Here is a 25,704-nt window from a genome sequence, read left to right as displayed (position 1 = left end):
GGGTGTGTGTGCGTATGCCGGGTGTGTGTGTGTGTTTGTGTGCAGTGTGTGTGTGTGTGTGCGGTGTGTGTGTATGTGTGTGCGAGTGAGTGTGTGGTGTGTGTGTGCGGGGTGTATGTGTGCATGTGCGGTGTGTGTGTGTGTGCGCTCGAGTGCGGTGTGTGTGTGCGTGTGCGTGTGCGTGTGCGGGTTATGTGTGTGTGTGTGAGTGTGCATGTGCGGTGTGTGTGGGGGTGTGTGTGGGGGTGTGTGTGCATGTGGGGTGTGTGTGTATGTGTGCGTGAGTGTGTGTGTCACGGTAGAACATATTTACTTCCATTTTGAACATTGAAGAAGTGAGGTGTCTCTTTTATCTTCTGCGCCAACGAATGCCATGTGCGTCTTGTTACATTAGTCATTCTTTTTTAATTTCTAAGTCTTCATTTCTATTTACACAACCCTTTTTCTCGTGCAGGATGTCACCATAGTTTCGCAATATTTTATGCTCATTACAGGTATTGTGTGTCTTTCGTAGTTTATTTATGTCCTTTGTAGTATTTTTTGTGCTTGCATAGATGTGTATTTCATTTTTGTTTACCTGATATAAATGAGTATTTATTGAAATGAAGTGCAATAACAGGACAGGAAAGAGCGCATTGTCCCTATTCTTTTTTCCTTTCAACATATCTCGTTAACAAGAATGGTCTTGAATTGATTTAGCTTAGTGGACAATGCATTAGTTTGGCGCATTTGCTATTTTTCAGTTTGATGTAATGTACCATTTTAATTGCATTGTTGTTCTAGTTGTAAGAATTAAAAATTCTGATATTTACGGAGTATGCTATGTGTGATTACGACATGTGATCGGTCCTGTTCGGTGAAAATTGTAGTAATGCTTTGGAATTTTATAGAGTTTAAAGTTGTTTTAGTTGTTGGTTGCTATTCGATGCTTTGGGGGAAGCCTGTCTGTGAGCATCAAGAACAGGTTAACTATTGCTACTCCTTTGAACCCATTGCTATTATTGGAGAAACGAAGGTTTGCAGCATTTCCCATTGTGTTTTATTTATGTAATTTTATTAGTGCAATGATTTTGTGATTAATATTATCCAGTTTCTGCATCAACCTATTTGAAAATAATGATTTAGTTTAGCAGGTTTCTGTTGAGATCATGATGTCCAGGATTATATTTTTATATATTCTAATCAACTACTGTATTTTTTTTTCAATCTTATCGACCACAAACTTGAGAAATTTTGTAGAATAATGTCGCCTCCTTGTTCTGACTTTTTCATTTCCTTGTCTGTGTGTCTTTTTTTTTGTGTGTGTGCGTATGCAGGTTGTGTGTGTGTGTGCAGGGTATGTGTGTGTGTGTGTAAGTGTGTGTGGAGGTGTGTGTGGGGTGTGTGTGTGTCTGCGTATGCGGTGTGTGTGTGTGTGTGTGTGTGTGTGCGTGTGCGTGTGTGGTGTGTGTGTGTGTGCATGTGCGGGGTGTGTGTGTGTGTGTGAGTGTGTGTGGGTTTATGTGTGTGTTTGTGTGCGTGTGCGGTGTGTGTGTGTGTGGGTGTGTGTGAGTGTGTGCTGTGTGTGTGTGTGGGGGGGTGTGTGTGTGCGTATGCCGGGTGTGTTTGTGTGTGCAGTGTGTGTGTGTGTGTGCGGTGTGTGTGTGTGTGTGCGGGGTGTGTGTGTGCATGTGCGGTGTGTGTGTGTGTGCGTGTGCGGTGTGTGTGTGTGTGGGTGTGTGTGAGTGTGTGCGTATGCCGTGTGTGTGTGTGTGTGCAGTGTGTGTGTGTGTGCGGTGTGTGTGTGTGTGTGTGAGTGAGTGTGTGGTGTGTGTGTGCGGGGTGTGTGTGTGCGTGTGCGGTGTGTGTGTGTGTGTGTGTGCGTGCGTGTGCGTGTTCGTGTGCGGGTTTTGTTTGTGTGTGTGTGTGTGTGTGCATGTGCGGTGTGTGTAGGGGTGTGTGTGGGGGGGTGTGCATGCGGGGTGTGTGTGTATGTGTGTGTGTGTGTGTCACGGTAGAACATGTTTACTTCCATTTTGAACTTAGAAGAAGTGAGGTGTCTTTTTTATATTCTGCGCCAACGAATGCCATGTGCGTCTTGTTACATTAGTCATTCTTCTTCAATTTCTAAGTATTCATTTCTATCTACACAACCCGTTTTCTCGTGCAGGATGTCACCTTAGTTTCGCAATATTTTATGTTCATTACGGGTATTGTGTGTCTTTATGGTTTATTTATGTCCTTTGTAGCATTTTGTGTGTTTGCATAGATGTGTATTTCATTTTTGTTTGCCTGATATAAATGAGTATTTATTGAAATGAAGTGCAATAACATGACAGGAGGAGCGCTTTGTCCCTCTTCTTTTTTCCTTTCAACATATCTCGTTAGCAAGAGTGGTCTTGAATTGATTTAGCTTAGTGGACAATGCATTAGTTTGGCGCATTTGCTATTTTTCAGTTTGATGTAATGTACCATTTTAATTGCGTTGTTGTTCTAGTTGTAAGAATTAAGAATTCTGATATATATGGAGTATGCTATGTGTGATTACGACATGTGATCGGTCCTGTTAGGTGAAAATTGTAGTAATGCTTTGGAATTTTATAGAGTTTAAAGTTGTTTTAGTTGTTGGTTGCTATTCGATGCTTTGAGGGAAGCCTGTCTGTGGGCATCAAGAACAGGTTAACTATTGCTACTCCTTTGAACCCATTGCTATTATTGGAGCAAAGAAGGTTTGCAGCATTTGCCATTGTGTTTTGTTTATGTAATTTTATTAGTGCAATGATTTTGTGATTAATATTATTCAGTTTCTGGATCAACCTATTTGAAAATAATGATTTAGTTTAGCAGATTTCTGTTGAGATCATGATGTCCAGGATTATATTTTTATATATTCTAATCAACTACTGTATTTCTGTTTCAATTTTATCGATCATAAACTTGAGAAATTTTGTAGAATGATGTAGCCTCCTGGTTCCGACTTTTTCATTTCCTTATCCGAGTGTCTTTTTTTTTGTGTGTGTGTGCATATGCAGGGTGCGTGTATGTGTGTGTGTTTGCGCGTGTGCGGTGTGTGTGTGTGTGTGTGAGTGTGTGTGTGTATGTGCGGGGTGTGTATGTGTGTGTGTGAGTGTGTGTGGGTGTTTGTATGCGTGTGTGCTGTGTGTGTGTGTGGGTGTGTGTGAGTGTGTGCGGTGTGTGTGTGTGTGTGGGGTGTGTTTGTGCGTATGCCGGGTGTGTGTGTGTGTGGGGTGTGTTTGTGCGTATGCCGGGTGTGTGTGTGTGTGTGTGTGTGCAGTGTGTGTATGTGTGTGTGTGCGGTGTGTGTGTATGTGTGTGCGAGTGAGTGTGTGGTGTGTGTGTGCGGGGTGTATGTGTGCGTGTGCGGTGTGTGTGTGTGTGTGTGCGCTCGAGTGCGGTGTGTGCTTGCGTGTGCGTGTGCGTGTGCGGGTTATGTGTGTGTGTGTGTGCATGTGCGGTGTGTGTGGGGTGTGTGTGGGGGGGGGGTGTGCATGTGGGGTGTGTGTGTGTATGTGTGCGTGTGTGTGTGTGTGCCACGGTAGAACATGTTTACTTCCATTTTGAACATAGAAGAAGTGAGGTGTCTCTTTTATCTTCTGCGCCAACGAATGCCATGTGCGTCTTGTTACATCAGTCATTCTTTTTCAATTTCTAAGTCTTCATTTCTATTTACACAACCGTTTTTCTCGTGCAGGATGTCACCATAGTTTCGCAATATTTTATGCTCATTACTGGTATTGTGTGTCTTTGTAGTTTATTTATGTCATTTGTAGCATTTTGTGTGCTTGCATAGATGTGTATTTCATTTTTGTTTACCTGATATAAATGATTATTTATTGAAATGAAGTGCAATAACAGGACAGGAGAGAGCGCATTGTCCCTCTTCTTTTTTCCTTTCAACATATCTCGTTAGCAAGAGTGGTCTTGAATTGATTTAGCTTAGTGGACAATGCATTAGTTTGGAGCATTTGCTATTTTTCAGTTTGATGTAATGTACCATTTTAATTGCGTTGTTGTTCTAGTTGTAAGAATTAAAAATTCTGATATTTACGGAGTATGTTATGTGTGATTCCGACATGTGATCGGTCCTGTTAGGTGAAAATTGTAGTAATGCTTTGGAATTTTATAGAGTTTAAAGTTGTTTTAGTTGTTGGTTGCTATTCGATGCTTTGGGGGAAGCCTGTCTGTGGGCATCAAGAACAGGTTAACTATTGCTAGTCCTTTGAACCCATTGCTATTATTGGAGAAAAGAAGGTTTGCAGCATTTCCCATTGTGTTTTATTTATGTAATTTTATTAGTGCAATGATTTTGTGATTAATATTATCCAGTTTCTGCATCAACCTATTTGAAAATAATGATTTAGTTTAGCAGGTTTCTGTTGAGATCATGATGTCCGGGATTATATTTTTATATATTCTAATCAACTATTGTATTTTTTTTTCAATCTTATCGACCACAAACTTGAGAAATTTTATAGAATGATGTTGCCTCCTTGTTCCGGCTTTTTCATTTTCTTGTCTGTGTCTTTTTTTTGTGTGTGTGCGTATGCAGGGTGCGTGTGTGTGTGCAGGGTATGTGTGTGTGTGTGGAAGTGTGTGTGGGGTGTGTGTGTGTGTGCGTATGCGGTGTGTGTGTGTGTGTGTGTGCGTGTGTGAGTGTGTGTGTGGGGTGTGTGTGTGCGTATGCGGGTTGTGGTGTGTGTGTGTGTGTGCATGTGCGGGGTGTGTATGTGTGTGTGTGAGTGTGTGTGGGTGTATGTGTGTGTGTGTGTGCGTGTGCGGTGTGTGTGTGTGTGTGCGGTGTGTGTGGGTGTGGGTGTGTGTGAGTGTGTGCGGTGTGTGTGTGTGTGTGGGGTGTGTGTGTGCGTATGCCGGGTGTGTGTGTGTGTGTGTGTGTGTGTGTGTGCGGTGTGTGTGTGTGTGAGTGAGTGAGTGTGTGGTGTGTGTGTGCGGGGTGTGTGTGTGCGTGTGCGGTGTGTGTGTGTGTGTGCGTGCGTGTGCGTGTGCGGGTTTTGTGTGTGTGTTGTGTGTGTGCATGTGCGGTGTGTGTGGGGGTGTGTGTGGGGGGGGGGGGGGTGTGCATGCGGGGTGTGTGTGTATGTGTGTGCGTGTGTGTGTGTGTGTCACGGTAGAACATGTTTACTTCCATTTTGAACATAGAAGAAGTGAGGTGTCTCTTTTATCTTCTGCGCCAACGAATGCCATGTGCGTCTTGTTACATTAGTCATTCTTCTTCAATTTCTAAGTATTCATTTCTATCTATACAACCCTTTTTCTCGTGCAGGATGTCACCATAGTTCCGCAATATTTTATGATCATTACGGGTATTGTGTGTATTTGTGGTTTATTTATGTCCTTTGTAGCATTTTGTGTGTTTGCATAGATGTGTATTTCATTTTTGTTTACCTGATATAAATGAGTATTTATTGAAATGAAGTGCAATAACAGGGCAGGAGAGAGCGCATTGTCCCTCTTCTTTTTTCCTTTCAACATATCTCGTTAGCAAGAGTGGTCTTGAATTGATTTAGCTTAGTGGATAATGCATTAGTTTGGCGCATTTGCTATTTTTCAGTTTCATGTAATGTACCATTTTAATTGCGTTGTTGTTCTAGTTGTAAGAATTAAAAATTCTGATATTTACAGAGTATGCTATGTGTGATTACGACATGTGATCGGTCCTGTTAGGTGAAAATTGTAGTAATGCTTTGGAATTTTATAGAGTTTAAAGTTGTTTTAGTTGTTGGTTGTTATTCGATGCTTTGGGGGAAGCCTGTCTGTGGGCATCAAGAACAGGTTAACTATTGCTACTCCTTTGAACCCATTGCTATTATTGGAGAAAAGAAGGTTTGCAGCATTTCTCATTGTGTTTTATTTATGTAATTTTATTAGTGCAATGATTTTGTGATTAATATTATCCAGTTTCTGGATCAACCTATTTGAAAATAATGATTTAGTTTAGCAGGTTTCTGTTGAGATCATGATGTCTAGTATTATATTTTTATATATTCTAATCAACTACTGTATTTTTTTTTCAATCTTATCGACCACAAACTTGAGAAATTTTGTAGAATGATGTCGCCTCCTTGTTCCGGCTTTTTCATTTCCTTGTCTGTGTGTCTTTTTTTTGTGTGTGTGCGTATGCAGGGTGCGTGTGTGTGTGTGCAGGGTATGTGTGTGTGTGTGTGAGTGTGTGTGGGGGTGTGTGTGGGGTGTGTGTGTGTGTGCGTATGCGGGGTGTGTGTGTGTGTGTGTGTGTGTGAGTGTGTGTGTGGGGTGTGTGTGTGCGTATGCGGGGTGTGGTGTGTGTGTGTGTGCATGTGCGTGGTGTGTATGTGTGTGTGCAGGGTGTGTGCGTATGCGGGGTGTGTGTGTGTGTGCATGTGCGGGGTGTGTATGTGTGTGTGTGAGTGTGTGTGCGTGTGCGGTGTGTGTGTCTGAGTGTGTGTGTGGGGTGTGTGTGTGCGTATGCGGGGTGTGGTGTGTGTGTGTGTGCATGTGCGGGGTGTGTATATGTGTGTGCAGGGTGTGTGTGTGTGTGCAGTGTGTGTGTATGTGTGTGCGAGTGAGTGTGTGGTGTGTGTGTGCGGGGTGTATGTGTGCGTGTGCGGGTTATGTGTGTGTGTGTGTGTGCATGTGCGGTGTGTGTGGGGGTGTGTGTGGGGGGGGTGTGCATGTGGGGTGTGTGTGTATGTGTGCGTGTGTGTGTCACGGTAGAACATGTTTACTTCCAGTTTGAACTTAGAAGAAGTGAGGTGTCTTTTTTATATTCTGCGCCAACGAATGCCATGTGCGTCTTGTTACATTAGTCATTCTTCTTCAATTTCTAAGTATTCATTTCTATCTACACAACCCTTTTTCTCGTGCAGGATGTCACCTTAGTTTCGCAATATTTTATGTTCATTACGGGTATTGTGTGTCTTTATGGTTTATTTATGTCCTTTGTAGCATTTTGTGTGTTTGCATAGATGTGTATTTCATTTTTGTTTACCTGATATAAATGAGTTTTTATTGAAATGAAGTGCATTAACATGACAGGAGAGAGCGCATTGTCCCTCTTCTTTTTTTCTTTCAACATATCTCGTTAGCAAGAGTGGTCTTGAATTGATTTAGCTTAGTGGACAATGCATTAGTTTGGCGCATTTGCTATTTTTCAGTTTGATGTAATGTACCATTTTAATTGCGTTGTTGTTCTAGTTGTAAGAATTAAGAATTCTGATATATATGGAGTATGCTATGTGTGATTACGACATGTGATCGGTCCTGTTAGGTGAAAATTGTAGTAATGCTTTGGAATTTTATAGAGTTTAAAGTTGTTTTACTTGTTGGTTGCTATTCGATGCTTTGGGGGAAGCCTGTCTGTGGGCATCAAGAACAGGTTAATTATTGCTACTCCTTTGAACCCATTGCTATTATTGGAGCAAAGAAGGTTTGCAGCATTTCCCATTGTGTTTTATTTATGTAATTGTATTAGTGCAATGATTTTGTGATTAATATTATCCAGTTTCTGGATCAACCTATTTGAAAATCATGATTTAGTTTAGCAGGTTTCTGTTGAGATCATGATGTCCAGGATTATATTTTTATATATTCTAATCAACTACTGTATTTTTTTTTTCAATTTTATCGACGACAAACTTGAGAAATTTTGTAAAATGATGTCGCCTCCTTGTTCCGACTTTTTCATTTCTTTGTCTGTGTGTCTTTTTTTTTGTGTGTGTGTGCGTATGCAGGGTGCGTGTGCGGTGTGTGTGTGGGGTGTGTGTGTGTGCGGTGTGTGTGTGGGGTGTGTGTGTGTGAGTAAGTGTGTGTGTGTGTGTGTGTGGTGTGTGTGTGGGGTGTGTGTTTGGGGTGTGTGTGTGCGTGTGCGGTGTGTGTGTGGGGGGGAGGGGGGGTGTGAGTGCAGTGTGTGTGTGTGTGTGCATGCACTGTGTGTGTGCGTGTGCGGTGTGTGTGTGTGGGGGGTGTGTGAGTGCAGTGTGTGTGTGTGTGTGTGCATGCACTGTGTGTGTGCGTGTGCGGTGTGTGTGGTTAGACAAAAAATTCGCAAATGAATTACAAGTGTAATTTTATAATTTTAAAAGGAGTTTAAAGCTAATTAACCTAGTTTGGATTCAAGCCGGAATTTATTAACATGAAGAATTGTAACACATATGAAATTGACCCATTTATTCAATATATCGTTTTGAGTAAGCATATCCAATTTACTTCTCAATTGTAAGATAAAAAGTAATTTTTGTTATTCTAATGTACGCATAAAACTTTTGAAAATGGAGTGAATATTTAAAAAGATTATATTAGTTAGAAACAAAAAATAATAAAAATACAATTTTTTTTGAGAAAATAATTAAGTTAGGAAAAATAATATTTAAAAAGAGTATATTTTGCCCTTGAATAAGTTTTTCTTTATAGGGAGAGAAAAAAAAAATTGAGTTATAAGCTCCATCACATGTAATTGATGTTATCGATTTCATGATTTCATCAGTCTCTAAGACGATCAGTTTTTACAATTTATAAATTTAAAAATCTTTTCTCCCAATCGAAATGTGTGTTAAAAAATAAACCCACAAAACTTTTTGCTAGACAGTATTTATGCAACAAAACGTTAATTATATACCCGTCTTATCAGTTACAATATAAATTATGTTTAAATTGTGATTGTTTATAAATAAATGTAAAAATTACACGAGAAAAGAGAAGAAAATCTTTGTTGGTATTTCTACGATCGATGTTCTATATATGGAATGATAGCATTAGTGGTGTAATGATGCGCCGTGTAAGGAAAGAAGAATTCAGGATATTATTTATTTAAAATGTGTTTTTAAGCACCATTACTACTTTTTTGAGTGGCATAAATGTCAAGTTGTGAACTACTTTTCATTATTCAAAGATTTAACACAATACAAATTAATAATCCTATATGTACGGACTACTAGTAGCATTAACAATTGGACGTGCCTACAGATTGTTTGTGCATCTTATTCATACATAATGAATCAATCATAATTGCTTTATGATTTTCAATTATCAACAACATATACATTAATTATTAATATTAAATATATAAAATTAAACAACTATTATTAAAATAAACCAACATAAATATTGAAAGGACCCAAACTCATAACTAAAAAATTATAAAATTTTAATTTTACCGACTGAACTAAAACCTCATTAGTGCTTATTCATACATAATTAAACAAATGTGGAAGTTGGAGAGGGTTTCTACTCCAGTGACTTCCTCTTGTGCCCACGGCCTCGAAATCCTTAAAATATGTACTTGGGGTTGTGCGTGAACCCGGACGCAGTTCTACTTTAAATTCATCCTGCCAAGTCGGGATATTCATGTCTAGAGGTATCAATTACATTACCACTTGATGTGAAAGCTATCACATGAAGTTTCCATCCTATTAATTACAAAACAAGTCAAAATCTGCGTATTTTTATTTAAGTCATTTTGACCGGTTCCGACCCGAATCATGTTTGAATATATATATATATAGACTCATGTTGATCTTCTGATTATTTTTGGATAGTTTACTTGAAATCGTATAACTCATAAAATTTATAGATGCCAATTTTTCATATTCCACATATAACTTTTTGTTACTATACTCCTACAATTTTTTATATTTTTTCTAGGTGTGTAAATGAGTCGAGCTCGGCAAAAAATTCTAGCTCGAGCTCCAGCTGGAGCCTTTTTATTATTATTATTATTATTATTAAATTGATAATTAAAATAAAAATTAGTTTAGAATTTTTTTTATTATGCTAGATTGGGAAGCCTAAATTATTTAACAAAAATATATTTTTAATTTTCTTCAACTATTAGATAATTTAAAAAATTAATAATGAATATAAAATAAAAAATATATAGTAACAATAATGAACTTACTAACTTGTTGATTAAACTTATTTTTGTATAGAGATTATATATATATGTATTTTATCATTAGCTAAATTTAAAATATGTGATATTGCCTAACAATTATAATATATGAGTTAAATATTTAAAAAAATTAAAAATAAAATTGAAAAAAGCTTGCAAGCCGGCTCGTGAGTTTTGAACATAGTATTTTGGGCTCAAGCTCGTCTATTGCCTCTAATTTCTCCTACACAACTTCACTGACTTTGGGATCAGAGGGTTATAACTAAAGACTTCTCGGTATGATTCTTACAATTTCTTATCTTATATGTCATGTATTTAGAGAATTAAAACTGCCTAAATTTAGATTTATTATGTACGAACTTAATCTAAAAAAACATGATAATTTCTAATACACATCATACTATCTTGTGAAACTCTATATTTCATTCATAAAAATTTTAAAATATTTCAACTAATTTCAACCAAACTCCCTCTTCATCTTAATCTTGGCAATTAGGTAAGAAAAGTCAAAAGAAAACACAACAGACAAACCCCATCAAATCCCCACAAAACATTGGTCTTGACTGTGTATCTCACTTGATGAACAATCCACATAAAATAGTTGATTCATACAAAATTATTTCCCCCCTCAATGGCCAACTATACTTTCCATTGTCCAATATTATATACCCAAGCGTGTGGTATACTTATGGTCTGCCCACTTTCTGCAATTAAAAACTCACCCCACTACTTTTGAATTATTCCACCATAGACCACAACCATTTGTTGTCATATGCCTAGATTTTCATCTTCTTCCACTCTTATCGTTTTCCTACTTTTTTGGGTGATTAGATTAGATAAGGCTGTCCTTTTCACACTTATATATAAACATAAAAACAACACTTTTCAAGTGTGGTCTATTGCCAAATAAGTGAAAGGAGATCACTGAAGATGGATCAATTGACATTGCTTAAACAGAGTGATTTAGGATTTTTTAGTGCTTCAAAATAATATTAAACTAAACGATGGGGTTTCGAAATACAACTTTGTTTATACTTCTCTTAAATTAAGCTACAAGCTATAAGTTGGTAACAATATAATATTATTTTGTAGCTTAAGGCATTTTTATAAATAAGTAGAACTTTTTTTTTATTTTTTTTATCTGAACTATTTTTTGTATATTTTAAAAATTTTGCATTCCAATATTCTGCTAAAAGCTATCCACTTATAAGAGTAGTTAGATAATTTTATAAATAAATTGGTAAAACACAAACTTTTCTTACGGAACACTTCAATATCAATTTTTTTTTTCTGTTTATAAATATTATTTTCAAACACTCTCAACTTTTACGCCTTAATTACTTATATGTTTTTTTTAAAACTAAACACTTCCGTAAAAGTACAGGTTTTTGCTCTAGTTAGTGTAGACATTATACATTGTAAACTTCTTTTCGTGAAATCATATATAAAAGTTTTCGTTTTAAATTAATAGCGTTAACTTGTCGTTTGTTTTATCTGAACATGTATATCATTTAGAAATTTAATGGGATAATAATGTTTAATCCCAAATGAAAAGTGACTGCAATTGTTTTACCTGCTTAGCACATAAAAGTAGAGGAGAAGATTTTTATAATTTCAACATAATGAGTAAAATCAAGAATCAAGTTAAATTTTCAGTGGAGGTCTTTTTGATCTAGTGCAAATATGAGTCACCAATAAAATACATAAGAAAGCAGAAAGGCCTGTTATAGCTCACTTTTGGAGGGAATATGATGTGCATCATTTTACATCTCTTGTTTTCCATGGAAACATAAAGGACCTTTCACTGTAAATGTCACACCAAAAATCCTCTACTGATTGAAGTTATCCATGTGGAGTGAAAAGACTAGAGGAAATCCAGTAGGAAATCATACTTCATATAGAGCAAGTGATTTTCAGGAACAATGCCTGTGTTGTCTGGACCAATTTTATCCAACACTTTTGGTTCCGTCTGAATGGAATCAAACTCAATCAATGGAGCTAAAAGTACTTTGATCATGGTCATGGTATCGAGATCATAGATTGATCATGATCGACTTCTTTACTACTTTGAGGTTCAAGAATAACTTGACAATACAAGGTTAGGAGAGTCGGGATTGCCCCAACGGGGACACTACGACGCTCAAATAAACTAATGGATCTAATAGAATATTCATATTTATGTTCTAATTGTATGGTCACATGTGAGTTCCGTTCGGTTTGTATAAACGACGGTCATCCGTGCTTTCTCAAGATTATGATGGGGTTTCATGGGTTATTGCTCTTGCAAAGGTTGCCTACAAAGTAATGTTCATACATTGGGTTATTCAAATCCAAATATTGGGCCATTACATAAAAGCTCATATTATACTGCACGTCATATATTTGATATGACCGATCCCAATGCATTTCTAAAGTAAAAAGTCGTAAGAGTAATTTAACTAGTATGACTCACTCCTGAACGACCTCATCAACTTGAGCATCGGGATATTGCTAAAATAGAATTCCAAAACTCTATTTGAGTTCATAATGACTATCTACACGATCTAAGAGGACGTCTGATTCAAGCTCGGATGGATATACATGCCATGTGCATCAATTTTTAGTTCAATACATAAGCGTCGAGCTCGACCCTAATTAGACGTTTTGTCAAATGGGTTGAGTGCGGTCCACATTTGAAGAGATCAGGCTATAAGGGGTGGGTACTGGACTTGGGCTTTGACCAACGGGGTAGGCCTGCGCTCGCGCTTCACCAATTTTCAGCAACACAGCGGACCAGCCAGGCCTGAACATACATGGGAAGTGGAAACTGAGGGATTGTGTTACGTCTACATGGATCTGAAATAATGAGATGAGCTGAATTTAGCGTCCTCCATAATTTAAGGATGTCTCATCCTAATCAATGCTTTACAAACCTTTGCTTAGCATTGTCGCGAAATGTCTCGGCCGGTTTGAGCGGATCTTGGAATGTTTTCCTTGGATTGTTTTTCAAGACATAAAACGCTGGAAATATATTTGAACCTCTTTTTTTCTTTTCTTTTCGTTTTTTTTATAATTTTAGATGCAAAAAAAAAAAAAAAATTGAGTGTGTCATTGGAATTTGTGTACAAGGAGGAAGGAGGAAATATCGTCTATCAATTTTGATTTGAATTGAGGTAAGTGATAACATGTCGAGGTGAGTAAAAGTTTGAAGTGTGATCTTATCCTTGATTGAATGGTGGATTGACTTGTAGCACACCTCCAACCAAAAACTCTTGGAAGTTTAAAATAATTGGATTAAATTATATCGGGGTCGTAGAGTTATACCTCACAGTCATAAATGTATACATATCTTGTGGAGCTACCAATATTTATAGGAGTTAATGTAGTAGAAGTGTCCAGTGTCCAATGATCAGTACTTAAATGTGATAAAGATCAACAGTTGCTATGATGGATTGTAGGCAACTTAGACAAAAATACAGGCCCTTATTTTATTTCATAATTTTCCGCATTATGAGTGGAAATTTGATCTTTGTGGGGAACTATAATTGTTCAACCCTGTATTGGATTTCATAATAATTACACCTCATAAATATGAATTGAATATGGCTATCTTTAAATGATTAGTAATAATCATAACCAACATCCAACTATTACAATTTAAAAACTGTATGCTACCGTCGCTAATAACTTACAAGTTGGTTCAAAAGCTAGAAGAGGGGTGAAGTGTAGTTAGGTGGAACCTGCGTTTCTACGTTAATGAAGGAAACAAAAACTTAGAATGAATTCAATTTTTTATATTGCTAATGAGTCCAAGTAGAATCGATAACCTTTCAATTGACTACCTTCACATTGCATGGACAGTTGACTTGTCCTAAACCAACATATATATATATATATATGCACAACTAATATATTTCAAATGTAATAATAATGAATAATGTATTAAAGCAAAAGACACATGCAGAGATGAGAGCGAGGATTTTGACTTGTTCATAACAGAAATTGGACTTTGTCTTGCCTCGAGGGGGTAGGGTAGGGTAGGGTAGGGTAGGTGGGGGGGGGGGGGGGTTGGGGCGTTGTGATTCGGACAGTGCGGCTAACCCGTAACGACTTGTTTCCTTTTTCTGGTGAATGTTCTCGTCACCAACACGTTCAACATTAGCCACCGCACCCTCCTCATCTCTTAGACTTTTCCACATTCATGTAACTAAATTCCCATCTCCTAATCCCACACCAATTTCCCATTACATTCCGCAATAATTTTCTCATTCTAAACTGCCATTATTATTATTATTATTATTTTAAAAAGTTACGTTGATAGATCAACTATTATTATTATAACATTTAGTACACAATACATTAATACTTTTAAATCAATCAACAAATTCAAAGTAAATCAAAAAACAACATACTACTATTAAAAGTAAATTAAAATACTTATATTCGTAGGACTCGAACTTACAACTTTTTTATCGTGACACCTAAAGCTCGCCACTCAAGGTAAGGTGGCAATATTAATTATGCAAATTTGACATTTTACCTTTTCGATCAGTTATATATTGCTAATAATGCTTATTACTGCATGTACAAGATTATAAGATATTATGAATAAATTTGGGCAAACAGTTTCTTAAAATTGACTATAATTAAGGCATAGACTAAGGATTGAAACAAATGACTTATTACATTGTATTTGGGATAGGAACTTTCGTTACAGTTATTGATTGGGCAGTCTACCAATTAAGCAGTTCTTGTTAGGTCCTCACAACCAATTGGAGAAGTGTGGCCCAGAAATTAATTCAAAATATCTATTTTTATTATCATCTTCATCTGTATTTCAATTTCTTTTATGTCATATTTGGACAGAATGATTTGTATTTCTAAAAATTATTTTAAATGACTCCATAATAAAGGCATTTGAATTTTACTATAATACCATAAAGTATAGATTAAAATACGAGTTTGAGAATTTGAAATTCTTTGTAACGTGTAATCAACTGGACAAGCTTAAAAAATAAATCATCATAAATTTTAAAATCCTTAAAATCCAATCTGTGATGTCTTATGAACAAGTATACGAAATTGTGGTCTCATGAACAAATTTGAAATTATGAGTTCGAGTTTTACTGAAAGTGTGAGTACTTATATCACTTTAAGTGAGTTTATTGTAGTTTTTTTTTATTTTTTAGTTATATTCGAAGCATTATTTGAATATTAATGTATCGTTAAAATTAATGTATTATTTAGTTATTAAAATATTAATTAAATCATATAATAATTGCTTCAAAAATTCCAAAAATGCTTGAATCATTTATTCCGATTTTACCGGGAAGAGAAAGTCATCCTGCAAAATTCTTTACAAAGTTGTGATTTTCGTCGTTGTTTTCTACTCGTCCTAAAATAAGAAAATGACATTTGTACCCCCACCGCCTCTCCCCCGCGCCTCACTTCATTTTAAAGGTAAATTATTTCGATTAAAACGATTATATTTTTCAAAGTTAAAAGTATAAGGACCTAATTGTAATTAAAAATAAAAAGTGAATGACAAATAATTTTATATAAAAAGAAAAAGAGTTTCATAAGGGTAATATAGGAATGTCATTTGTCGGAAGGACTAATTTAAAGTATGTTGAAAAGATGGGGATTATTTTGAAGTTAGAATAAAAAAGTCAGGGAGTAAAATGAATTTTACCCGATAAATTATAACGGACTTTCATGATATTTATTATAATTATAAATAAATTTTATTATTTAAAAATTATAAATATTTTTTTATATATATGTAATAAATATTTTTGAATTTAATAATCATCTAACAAATATTCGTTTGTGATATCCCATTGTTTATTTTTAAAAAGTATTTATAATTTTTTAAATAATAAGAAATATTTATAGTTATTACAAATTTTAATAATAATTTACCTTTCTTATAAAGTGTTTGTAATACTTTTCAATGTTAAAAAACTTTTCTTTAAATCTGGAAGTTGAAAAATACTTTTCCGAAAACAACCCCTTAATCTTTTAATTGTTTTGAGTTATACCCTGTGATAGCTCCCCATCCCATCCGTGTTATGAGTTATGACCTTGGCGAGTTCGAAAATCCACAACATTTGACGATCAGAAGGTTTTGACTATGAAACGTGTTAATTTTCCACATGTTCAAACCCAAGTACGAAGAAAGCGCATTTTATGTATCGTTCCATAATGTAAAAACATAATTTTGACAAAAACGTCAATATCGAACAGTAGCATTATATTATTATTCACGAAAATTAAGTTTTACGGGCAGCAACAACGCCAAGTAATACCAATAATGTCTTAATCTAATTATTAAAGTTAAAGTGGAAATTTTATGAATAAGTCGAGATTACGAATTTAAATTTTGTTATATGTGTACATATTTGTCTTATTTTATATGTATTGTTATAATTTATTTATAATTATATTAATATATTGGTGAAAAACAAAAACAAGGCCAAGCCACAACAAATCATTAGATAGTTGTGCCTTCTCCTCCAAACCAAGCTTAGTTTTCATAATTAATTTGATATAAGTAGAGGTAAACATAGTATAATCTGATACAGACAAACATCAATTGCCAGTTAGTTGTCTGTATCCCTACCAATTATTTATCTTCCTAAGTTGCTTTTTTGAATTTTCTTCTTACAATACCCCAAAACTTTTATATATATATTCTTCTTCTATTCTTCTTCATCAATTTAATTCCCATTGCTTCCTCAATTCTCCATTTCAATCTCCACCATTGGAAGCAACTCAAGATTCTTCATTCGTCACAATTCAAGTGAAGAAACACCGCCGCCGCCCCGTCAAGATGAAAAACAACGGCCAGAGCCCATTTTCATCAGTCGCCGGAAAACTGATGAACACCCCATTCCCTCTACTCAACCTCCTCTCCTACCTCTTCTTCTTCATATTCGGGTTAACTTTCGGGATCATCTTCTGCTTCCACTACAGAAGCTTCTCATTCAACCTTCAAGTCACAAACGGTCAATTCTCCATCTTCACCTCTCAATCAATACTGGACCAACCGCCGACCACGACGACGCCGACCTTCTCATCCTCCACTCCGGAGATCAAGAATACTTCAAAGACAAGCGATATGGTTAGGTGGGCGGAGTTCCTACAGCCACCTACCGTGATGCATGAAATGACCGATCAAGAACTCCTATGGAGAGCATCTATGGCTCCTAAAATCCAAGAATTTCCATTCAAACGCGTGCCCAAGGTGGCGTTCATGTTCTTGACACGAGGGCCGGTGGTTTTAGCGCCGCTGTGGGAGAAATTCTTCAAGGGGCACGACGGGTTGTACTCGGTTTACGTGCACTCGGATCCATCTTTCAATGGGTCGGAGCCTGAGGGTTCGGTTTTTCATGGCAGGAGGATTCCTAGTAAGGTCAGTTTCAGATAATTATTATAATTTTATTTCTTGTATTAATTTTTGCTTGATAGGGCATTATATTTGTTAATTCTCAAACTAAATTTTTTATTATAATAAATATAAATATTTTATTAGATAATAAAATGATGTGAATTTTATATGAGCAGTGTTTATATAGTAAATGTGAATGTAATAAAAGTACAACACGGACCTCGATACAATCTGAATAAATTATATGACAAGTGTAATATACGTGTTGTGTGGTTGGTGTGTTAAGGAAAAGTGATTAATCACGTATCAACTATATCATACTTACTTTGTGAATACTTTGGTTCTGCCAAACTTAGTCCGAGCTAAAATTTTTCTTTGTTGTGATAGAAGATTAATTCGAAAAGTGTCATTAATTCTTAGGGTGCTCTGTCTTGTTTATTGCTAATCACCTTTGTAATTAACGGAGGTCGGCAGGGGTGGCCTAAAAAGCGCTTACCAACTTGATCTGTTTATCTGTTTATGCTGCTGCTGTCACCCTTCTCAACGGAGAAACTAGGGATAAATGTAGAATTAAATACTCAACAAAGAGATATTTTTTTTAAAAAATTTTTTACCCGAATTAATTTATCGAATTAAATTAATTACAAAATAAATGTGATATACTTATCATATAATTCGTTATTTTTTCTAAATTATACATTACTTATACTAAATGTGTATTATACTTATCATATAATTAATTTATGGCTAGCCAAACCCGATTTAATTAAAACTTCCCATGTTTTTCACAATTATGCTAGATCATGACTTGGTCAACCTCCAACAACGTACACAAAACACATAGTGGAACGTGTGAGGTTCTAGCTGACAACTAGGTATAGATTTTAAAGCCATGCTACATTTTTCCAAAGACCATTTAGGCTTTCAGACCATTAGATCAGTTGATGATCATGCTAACATAACAATCTTGTATCCCAATTATGCTATGAACTTTACATCATTCTGTGATTTTGCAACTACCCAAAAGAAACTCCTCTCAACATCAAACATGTTTACTGTTTGATTGTGAATTTATAGGTGGTCGTTCTTGGTGAAATCACGTCCCTCCATTTCGAAGTAGGCAACACGTGAATCTTATACATTGAGGAACGTGATTATCCCGAAGCCGACCACCAAGAATCGCATTTATTGATTGACGGAAGAATTTGATGATCGGTAGGCTATGCCACCAGAAATAGAAATAGCCATGTGTGTGATTTAATGAGGCAGCACAGTGCCCATGGCCTTGATGCTAACCCATCATCATCATCATCAAGGACAAATGGGGATAGCATTCATATTAATAGCGATGCAAAACTCAGAAATACAAGAATAGGCCCTCATATTTACTCTTTGAAAAGCAATGGCTGCTGCTTTCCGACCCAACCCTTTTGGCCATAACATGTCTTTCAACAATTATGAAGGAAGATTTTTTTTCAACCTTATCCTCATCAAAATCAATCCACATTCTGTTCTACTATCTTTCATCTCTATTACTTGTAATGTAAAGTACAACGACCAATGTTGTAGTGATAATTTTTTGAAAAATAAGAGTGTTGTGTCTGAATCTTAAGGATTGTTGGTATAGTTGTCTCCTAGATTATGATCTTTGATGAATTTTATCTAACACAAGGCATTTATGAATAAAATTATTGCAGGAAGTTCAATGGGGCAACGTGAACATGATAGAAGCCGAAAGGAGATTGCTAGCCAATGCTCTTCTTGATTTCTCAAACCAACATTTTGTTCTCCTCTCTGAATCATGCATTCCCCTCTACAACTTCTCCACCATCTACTCTTACTTGATCAACTCCACCCAAAACTTCGTGGAGGCATATGATCTGCCTGGCCCGGTGGGGCGAGGGCGATACAGCCATCAGATGGGCCCCATGATCAAGCTTGAGCAATGGAGAAAGGGGTCCCAATGGTTTGGGATGGACAGAGATCTTGCCTTAGAGGTTATTGCAGACAAGAACTACTTCCCAGTGTTCCAACACTACTGCAATGGTTCATGTTATGCTGATGAGCATTACTTGCCGACATTTGTGAGCATGAAGTTTGGGGAGAGGAACTCAAACAGGACTTTGACATGGGTGGACTGGTCGAGGGGCGGGCCCCACCCATCCAAGTTCATCAGGACAGATGTCACCCCGGAGTTCTTGGAGAAGTTGAGGAGAGGTGGGAGTTGTGAGTACAATGGTAAGAAGACCAATGTTTGTGTCTTGTTTGCAAGAAAATTCACATACAATGCATTGGATAGGCTGCTGAGGTTCGCACCGCAGGTTATGCAGTTCAACAGGTAAAAAATATAGGAGCATAGAGTTATTTTCTAAAAGAGATGAAGAAACATAGGGAGATTCAATTATTTGGAACATTGTATTCTTTGGGGGGCTATGTAGCCACTAGGCCCCCCCTACATTTTTTTAATTATATTATGTGAATTTGTACTAAAATATGTCTAGTTTCAAGAAGATTTGATGAAGGAAAAAGATACCAAATCTTCTAGTGCTGATTTTGCTGTAAAGGTTCAACAGAGGAATAAGCGGTTACCCAATAATGAAACATGGAAATAGAAAATTCCTTTGAGTCAATCCAGACACAAGCCCAAGTCTTGTCATCAATCAGAAATTAAAACCATGAAAATTGGGCAGACACAATCGTGTTCAAGTTTTCAGATGGGCTGGACTACAGTGCCCACTGGGCCTTAGTTTTTCAGATGACTGAGGTTTAGGACAAAACGCGTCTAGTGCATAGAATTTTTTTTGTTTATATTTATTTTTGGAAAAATAAGGTAACAGTACTATTTCAAAAATACTTTTTTTTCCCCCCAGTCTAAGGACGCTAATCTTTGCTAAAAAAACACCTTCTCAACGACAAGAACAATGGTAACTTTTGTCCTTGAAAGTCCTGACGCATAATTAACAAATATAGGAACAGTGATATTTCCAATATTAGGAGGAAATATATTTACTAAAAAATGGATCTAAGCTCAAGTATGGCTCCATATGTCATGGAATTCAAGACGTTTCCCAGTTACAGAAAACCAAATGAACTACCCAACTAAACAGCTAAAATTTGATACTCTGACAACACTTCAAAATTTACAAAACTTGGAACAAATGTAAAGAAGCCTTTTAATCCCTTACCGTAGATGATCATTCGCTCGCTTTACATGTGTCCTCAGAAACAGCCGGAGATTCCGAAACTGAATCAAGAGTTTCATGTGATGGCGACACTTCCACGCCCCGCAGCTCGTCTATCATTTTCACCACATAGTTCATCTTCGGCCGCTGGTCAGGCGAGGCTTGGGCGCAAGCCATCCCGATCTGCAGCAACCCCACCATTTCCTCTTCAATGTCCTTATACCTCATAAGCTCCAGATCAAAGACCTCAGCAGTCCATTCCTCTCTCACTACAGACTGGACCCATCTCGGCAAGTCAACGACGCTGCTGTACCCTGAGCCAGGACCGCTTATGTCAGTGATAGACGGGCATTTTCCGGTTAGCAGCTCTAGTAAGAGGACCCCAAAGGAGTACACATCAGATTTTTGGGTTAGTTTTCGACCGTCAAGTGCTGCTTCAGGGGCACGGTAGCCATTGGTTTTCGGGACTGAGGACGGTGATGCAAAAACAGAGAGGCCGAAATCAGACACTCTGGCATTGCCATCCCTGTCAATGAGAATGTTTGTGGATTTGATGTTCCCATGCATGAGCTTAAGGGACTTGCATGAGTTGTGAATGAAGGCTAAGCCTTGAGCTGCCCCAGCTGCAATCTTTAATCTTGTGGTCCAGTCTAGTGGAGTTCTTCCGGGTCCTCTGTTGCCTGTGGACATTCACAACAAAAGCAGTCATACTTCACACGACATCGCAAAAGTCATGTTTTGGACTACCAGATTCAGTAGTCAGTAATGAATGCAATGTGATTGTAGGAGTAGTTGGTCCCGTTGCACAGGCAAAGGATCAAAAGGCAGAGAAAGATTGCTAAGTGCATTAAATGATGGAGCTACATTTAAACTTAGAGTTTACAGCACAACTGGACACTTCAATTTACTTTGAAACACAAGGAAAACCATGTTGTTATTTACTAAAACAGGAAGAAGAACAAATTTACTTTCTATTAAGGAGTTGGCAACTGGAAACAAACAATCCAACAATATGGAGCCGAGCAGAATCAGTTCTATATGATTTCAAAAGTAAAAGAAAAAGAATATGTTTCATTTAATTTCCAACAGAAGGCTACACTTTGGTTAAAGGTTAATCATACAGCATAACACTCGGGAATATCAAGCTCTAGAGATGTTCAGAAAGGGTAACATAATATCGAAACAAAATTATCAAAAATTTTACCCTCAATATTAGCAGTAATGAGTTTCACAGTCTGTTGTGTAGACGGTCAAGCTATATAGATAACTTGCTCAGAAGTAAAGAGTGGAGGGGCCAATTTCAAGAGGACGAGAAGCAGATGGAGTATAAAATCGAACGGAAATCTTCAACTACCATTTTCCTCTCCATAACAAGATTTCAGGAAGCATGGAAACAACTCTTTAACCCAATGAAACTAATTTTATTGATCACTTCAACAAGAACATACATGTTATCTCTAAAAGTTCTGCAGTGTGACCTTAACCAATTCATGCAGCATTTGGAATCATAACCCATTTGAAATCAATTTCTACACACCTAAATGGCATTGCTAACAACACACACACACACACACAGTAAATTGTCAGCATTTCTCCGTCTTAACTTATCAGCGTCCCTATTATCGACTATGATCTGTATGGGTATAGAAACTAAGTCTTTTATGTTCGCTTTTGTATCACTAAAATGGCATTTCTCCATATAAATGCAGAAAAAATTAGTGGCATCTAGCATAAATAAAGAAATCAGGCGAAAAAGCAAATTAAATCAAATCAGGGCCCATGAGACAACATGATGTCATTGGACATTCCAATTTAACCGATCTCATTAACGTTGTAGTAATCAGTAAACTAAGCATCACTGCATCAGATAAATGTAAGTAGAGAATGGTTACCATGAAGCAGCCAAAACAAATTGCCATTGGGCATGTAATCGTAGACCAACAACTTCTCATCCCTAGCAAAATAGTAAGCCTTCAACCCGACCAAATTCGGATGCTTAAGCCTGCCCAGAACCTCCATTTGCTGCTCAAATTCTTTCTTCCCATTCACACTCAAATCCTTCAATCTCTTCACTGCCACCACGTTTCCATCATCCAGAATCGCCTTATACGCAGTTCCAAATCCGCCTTTCCCCAGCATCTCCGCCGACGCCCTCAGCAAATCCTCCAGCTCGAACCTCCTCTCCCCATCAAAAAAGACCATCTTCCCCCTCTCGTGTCCCGAATGGGCCGGGTTAGGATATGGGCTTGACGAATAAACAATTTTCTCAACGTGGGAGCCGCTACTTTTGCCGGACATGGATTTATTGGTATAATTTCTCCAGAAATAGCAATATAGAAGCAATGAAACTAACACTAAAACCAAGACATCGCCGAGTATTATGCCGATTATGGCCAGCGAGCTGATTTTACTTCGGTGGGTAGTTCCTGATTTAATCAGCGGCTTTGACTCCGACGGCATTGCGGTTGGAGACGACGCAACCGTCGTCCTCGGGCTCAGGGGCGAAGCCATTGCCCCTCCGGGTCGGGTCGGATCGCTAGAAACCACCTTACACTTCTCCAATGGTGGCCCACAAAGAACTCGGTTGTTCCAAAACGAAGACGCAGGGAAACCCGAAAGTGAAACAGGTATCTGCCCTGTCAACCCATTTCCTGACACATTAAACTCCTGCAAGTTCGGTAAGCTCAAGGCCGGAATAGAACCCGTGAACCCATTTTCTTCCAGCTTCAACGTCATTAAATGCGTCAACCGGTTCACGCTCAACGGTATGCTCCCGGAAAAATTATTGTAAGACAGGTCAAGGCGGTAAAGTTTCGAAACCGAAGACAACGAAGCAGGGAAGTCGCCGGAAAAACGGTTGTGAGAAAGGAAGAGTAATTTAAGGCTGGTAAGGTTGGAAAGGTCCGGAATTTCACCCGAAAACCCGTTTTGCTTGAGGCTGAGAACCCGGAGTTGGGTGAGAGAGGTGAGGGAACGTGGGAAACTGCCATTGAGGTCCAGTTTTTCAAGGACCAAACGGGTGACCCGGTTGCGAAGGCATGAGACACCGACCCAAGAGTCGGTGCATGGATCCGAGGATGAGTTCCAGGAGGTGAGAACAGTGGCGTTGGGGTCGGCGGTAGATTTGAAGAGAAGGAGAGGCTGGGTATCGGGGTTGTCGATAGCGGCGGTGTAGTGGAGGAGGAAGAAGAAAACGGCGGTGGTTAAAGGGCTGCTAGGTCTTGTTGGTTTCACTACTGCCATTGTTGTGTTGAGTGTTGTGAGTGAGAGCAGTGAAGAAAGAGAGAGAGAGAGAGGTGAAGAGTGAAGAGAGGTGTAATGAAGAGATTTAAAGCTAATAAATGTTGGTGGTATTATTTTAGCCTACTTCATGGTTTGGTGCACCTCATTCACTATACAATTTCGATTGGAGATTTTTATTTAGAACAAATCAGACAATTTGAGACGGTGTTTTGCTAATTCTTTAAATTTTGAGATAATTACGCTCCCATGTCTTAAAATTTAATGTAGTTATAAGTAAATTTTCTAGATTTTATAAAATTATATCTAGTATTTTTTAACATTAATCTCATCTTACAAATAAATTTCTCCATTAGTCAAAATTTATTGAATTTATTAATATTAACAAAAAAACTTAATAAAAACTTATCCTCGATTGATTGATTACTAACTTATTGTGGGTCAAACAATTTTTTTCGGTCTGAAATTCCCTTATAGCGGTGAAAACATTTCTCTTTATATGCATTAACGAGTGAAGATGTACGAGGGTAATTTGGTTATAAAAGGATTTATTGGACCTGCAATAAGTCAATAATAAACCAATTATGAATTAATATTTTTTTTCATTAATATCAGTAAATTTAACGAATTTTGCTAACAAATGAACTTATTTGTTCGACGAAAGTAAAGCTCACGGATGCTAGATGTAATTTTCTAAATCATAGAGGATCTATATGTAATTACATCAAATCTTAGGCAATTTAACTTTTAGGCAATTTCTCAAACTTTAATTATACCTTTAGGCAATGTAATTATACCTTTAATTTTTTTAGAGTTGCATATTTAACTTTTAGGCAATTTCTCAAACTTATATATATTTATTAAAAAAAAGTTTATAAAGTTGCTGGATAAAATGTGATCATGTAGCTCAAATATTGGTAGCTGGTGTTTAATAATTTACATAACCAAACTAAAATATTTCACTCGAATTTAAAAATAAAATTATAAACTCCTTAATATCCAGCTGAATTATTTATTAGTAGTTTTGAAAGACGAGCTTTTTGTATTACCAAAAAACTATATTAGCATCTTCACACTACTTCTTATAATACTTTGTGCAATAACAGATTATATCTTCTCTTACCAAAATCCAAGATTTCATTACTTCCATTTCTTGCCACCTTTTCCAACACATCTTTTACCATTAAAGCTAAATTAATAATTTTCTTTTTTTGCTTTGATATTTGTTTTAAATCACGAAGTATTTAATTATATTAATATCTCAATAAATTAAATAATACGTATCATTGAAAATGATAAAATAAACTCATAAATAAATGCGCATACGTTGTATGGGATTAATTAAAATTTTCACGACTCTGAATTTATTAATAGAATATCAAACTATTTACGATAACGTTCTCTATTGGGCAATCAAATTTTAAATAAATAACATAATTAAAACCCCAAGAATATATCAGCACCGCCGCATTGAATTATATACCCTCTTTTTAGTTTTATTTTTTAAAATAGTAATTGAATAATATTAATTGTTGGTAGGTGTCTGGTTTAATGAATAGCAGTTGTAGGTTGTACATGGTCCATGGAGGGTGTGGGTGTCCAAAGAGTACAACCTCATAATAGGGGAAACCGTAGATTTTGAGACCGTTGGGAAGGAGGGGTCCTGGGGAGATTTTTGATGATGGACGTGAATAATACTGACAAGTTTGCCTGCACCTGCATTACATTTATTCAGATTCAGGTCTCATCAGATAACTGCATACTTTCACAACACTACAACACATTTTCTTTTATAGGAAGACGTTTTGTTCGAAACTTATTGAAGACGTTTGTTTGTATGTATGCGTGGGTTAAAAAGAAATATTATAACACATACAAAAATCAAAGTAAAATAAAAGTCGTGCCTAACTCTAGAATTTTAGTATAAGTGGGTGAAAATGAAATTCAATTAAATAGTTTTTTGTTCGGCCTAAAATTTTAATATCATATTAAATGAATAACTCGTTGAAAATTTTAATCTATTAAAGAAA

General features: G+C 36.8%; 2 protein-coding genes and 1 long non-coding RNA gene across 3 annotated transcripts; 1 reads left to right on the top strand and 2 right to left on the bottom strand.

Moving 5' to 3' along the window:
* Nucleotides 1–12,374: 12,374 nt before the first annotated feature.
* Nucleotides 12,375–12,885, bottom strand: LOC148789261 (uncharacterized). Its single transcript, XR_016064155.1, has 2 exons — nucleotides 12,796–12,885; nucleotides 12,375–12,718 (listed from the first exon to the last, which is right to left on the bottom strand). It is a non-coding gene; the product is annotated as an uncharacterized LOC148789261 (long non-coding RNA).
* Nucleotides 12,886–16,473: 3,588 nt separating this feature from the next.
* Nucleotides 16,474–19,882, top strand: LOC105156363 (Core-2/I-branching beta-1,6-N-acetylglucosaminyltransferase family protein). The gene is made up of 2 exons (XM_011072475.3): nucleotides 16,474–17,276; nucleotides 18,950–19,882. The coding sequence occupies exons 1-2, from the start codon at nucleotides 16,695–16,697 to the stop codon at nucleotides 19,592–19,594; spliced, it is 1,227 nt and encodes a 408-aa protein (XP_011070777.1). The 5' UTR covers nucleotides 16,474–16,694; the 3' UTR covers nucleotides 19,595–19,882.
* A 351-nt stretch (nucleotides 19,883–20,233) lies between these two features.
* On the bottom strand, nucleotides 20,234–23,760 carry LOC105156362 (leucine-rich repeat transmembrane protein kinase family protein). The gene is made up of 2 exons (XM_011072473.3): nucleotides 22,327–23,760; nucleotides 20,234–21,114 (listed from the first exon to the last, which is right to left on the bottom strand). Exons 1-2 carry the CDS (start codon nucleotides 23,675–23,677, stop codon nucleotides 20,447–20,449), a joined length of 2,019 nt encoding a protein of 672 aa, XP_011070775.1. The 5' UTR covers nucleotides 23,678–23,760; the 3' UTR covers nucleotides 20,234–20,446.
* Between the last annotated feature and the right edge of the window lie 1,944 nt (nucleotides 23,761–25,704).

Source organism: Sesamum indicum, linkage group LG2 (assembly GCF_026168435.1).
Source record: "Sesamum indicum cultivar Baizhima isolate 11 linkage group LG2, ASM2616843v1, whole genome shotgun sequence".
Lineage (NCBI taxonomy): Eukaryota > Viridiplantae > Streptophyta > Magnoliopsida > Lamiales > Pedaliaceae > Sesamum > Sesamum indicum.
The sequence above is the reverse complement of the archived record's forward strand: the minus strand, read 5'-3'. Positions and strand labels throughout refer to the sequence as shown.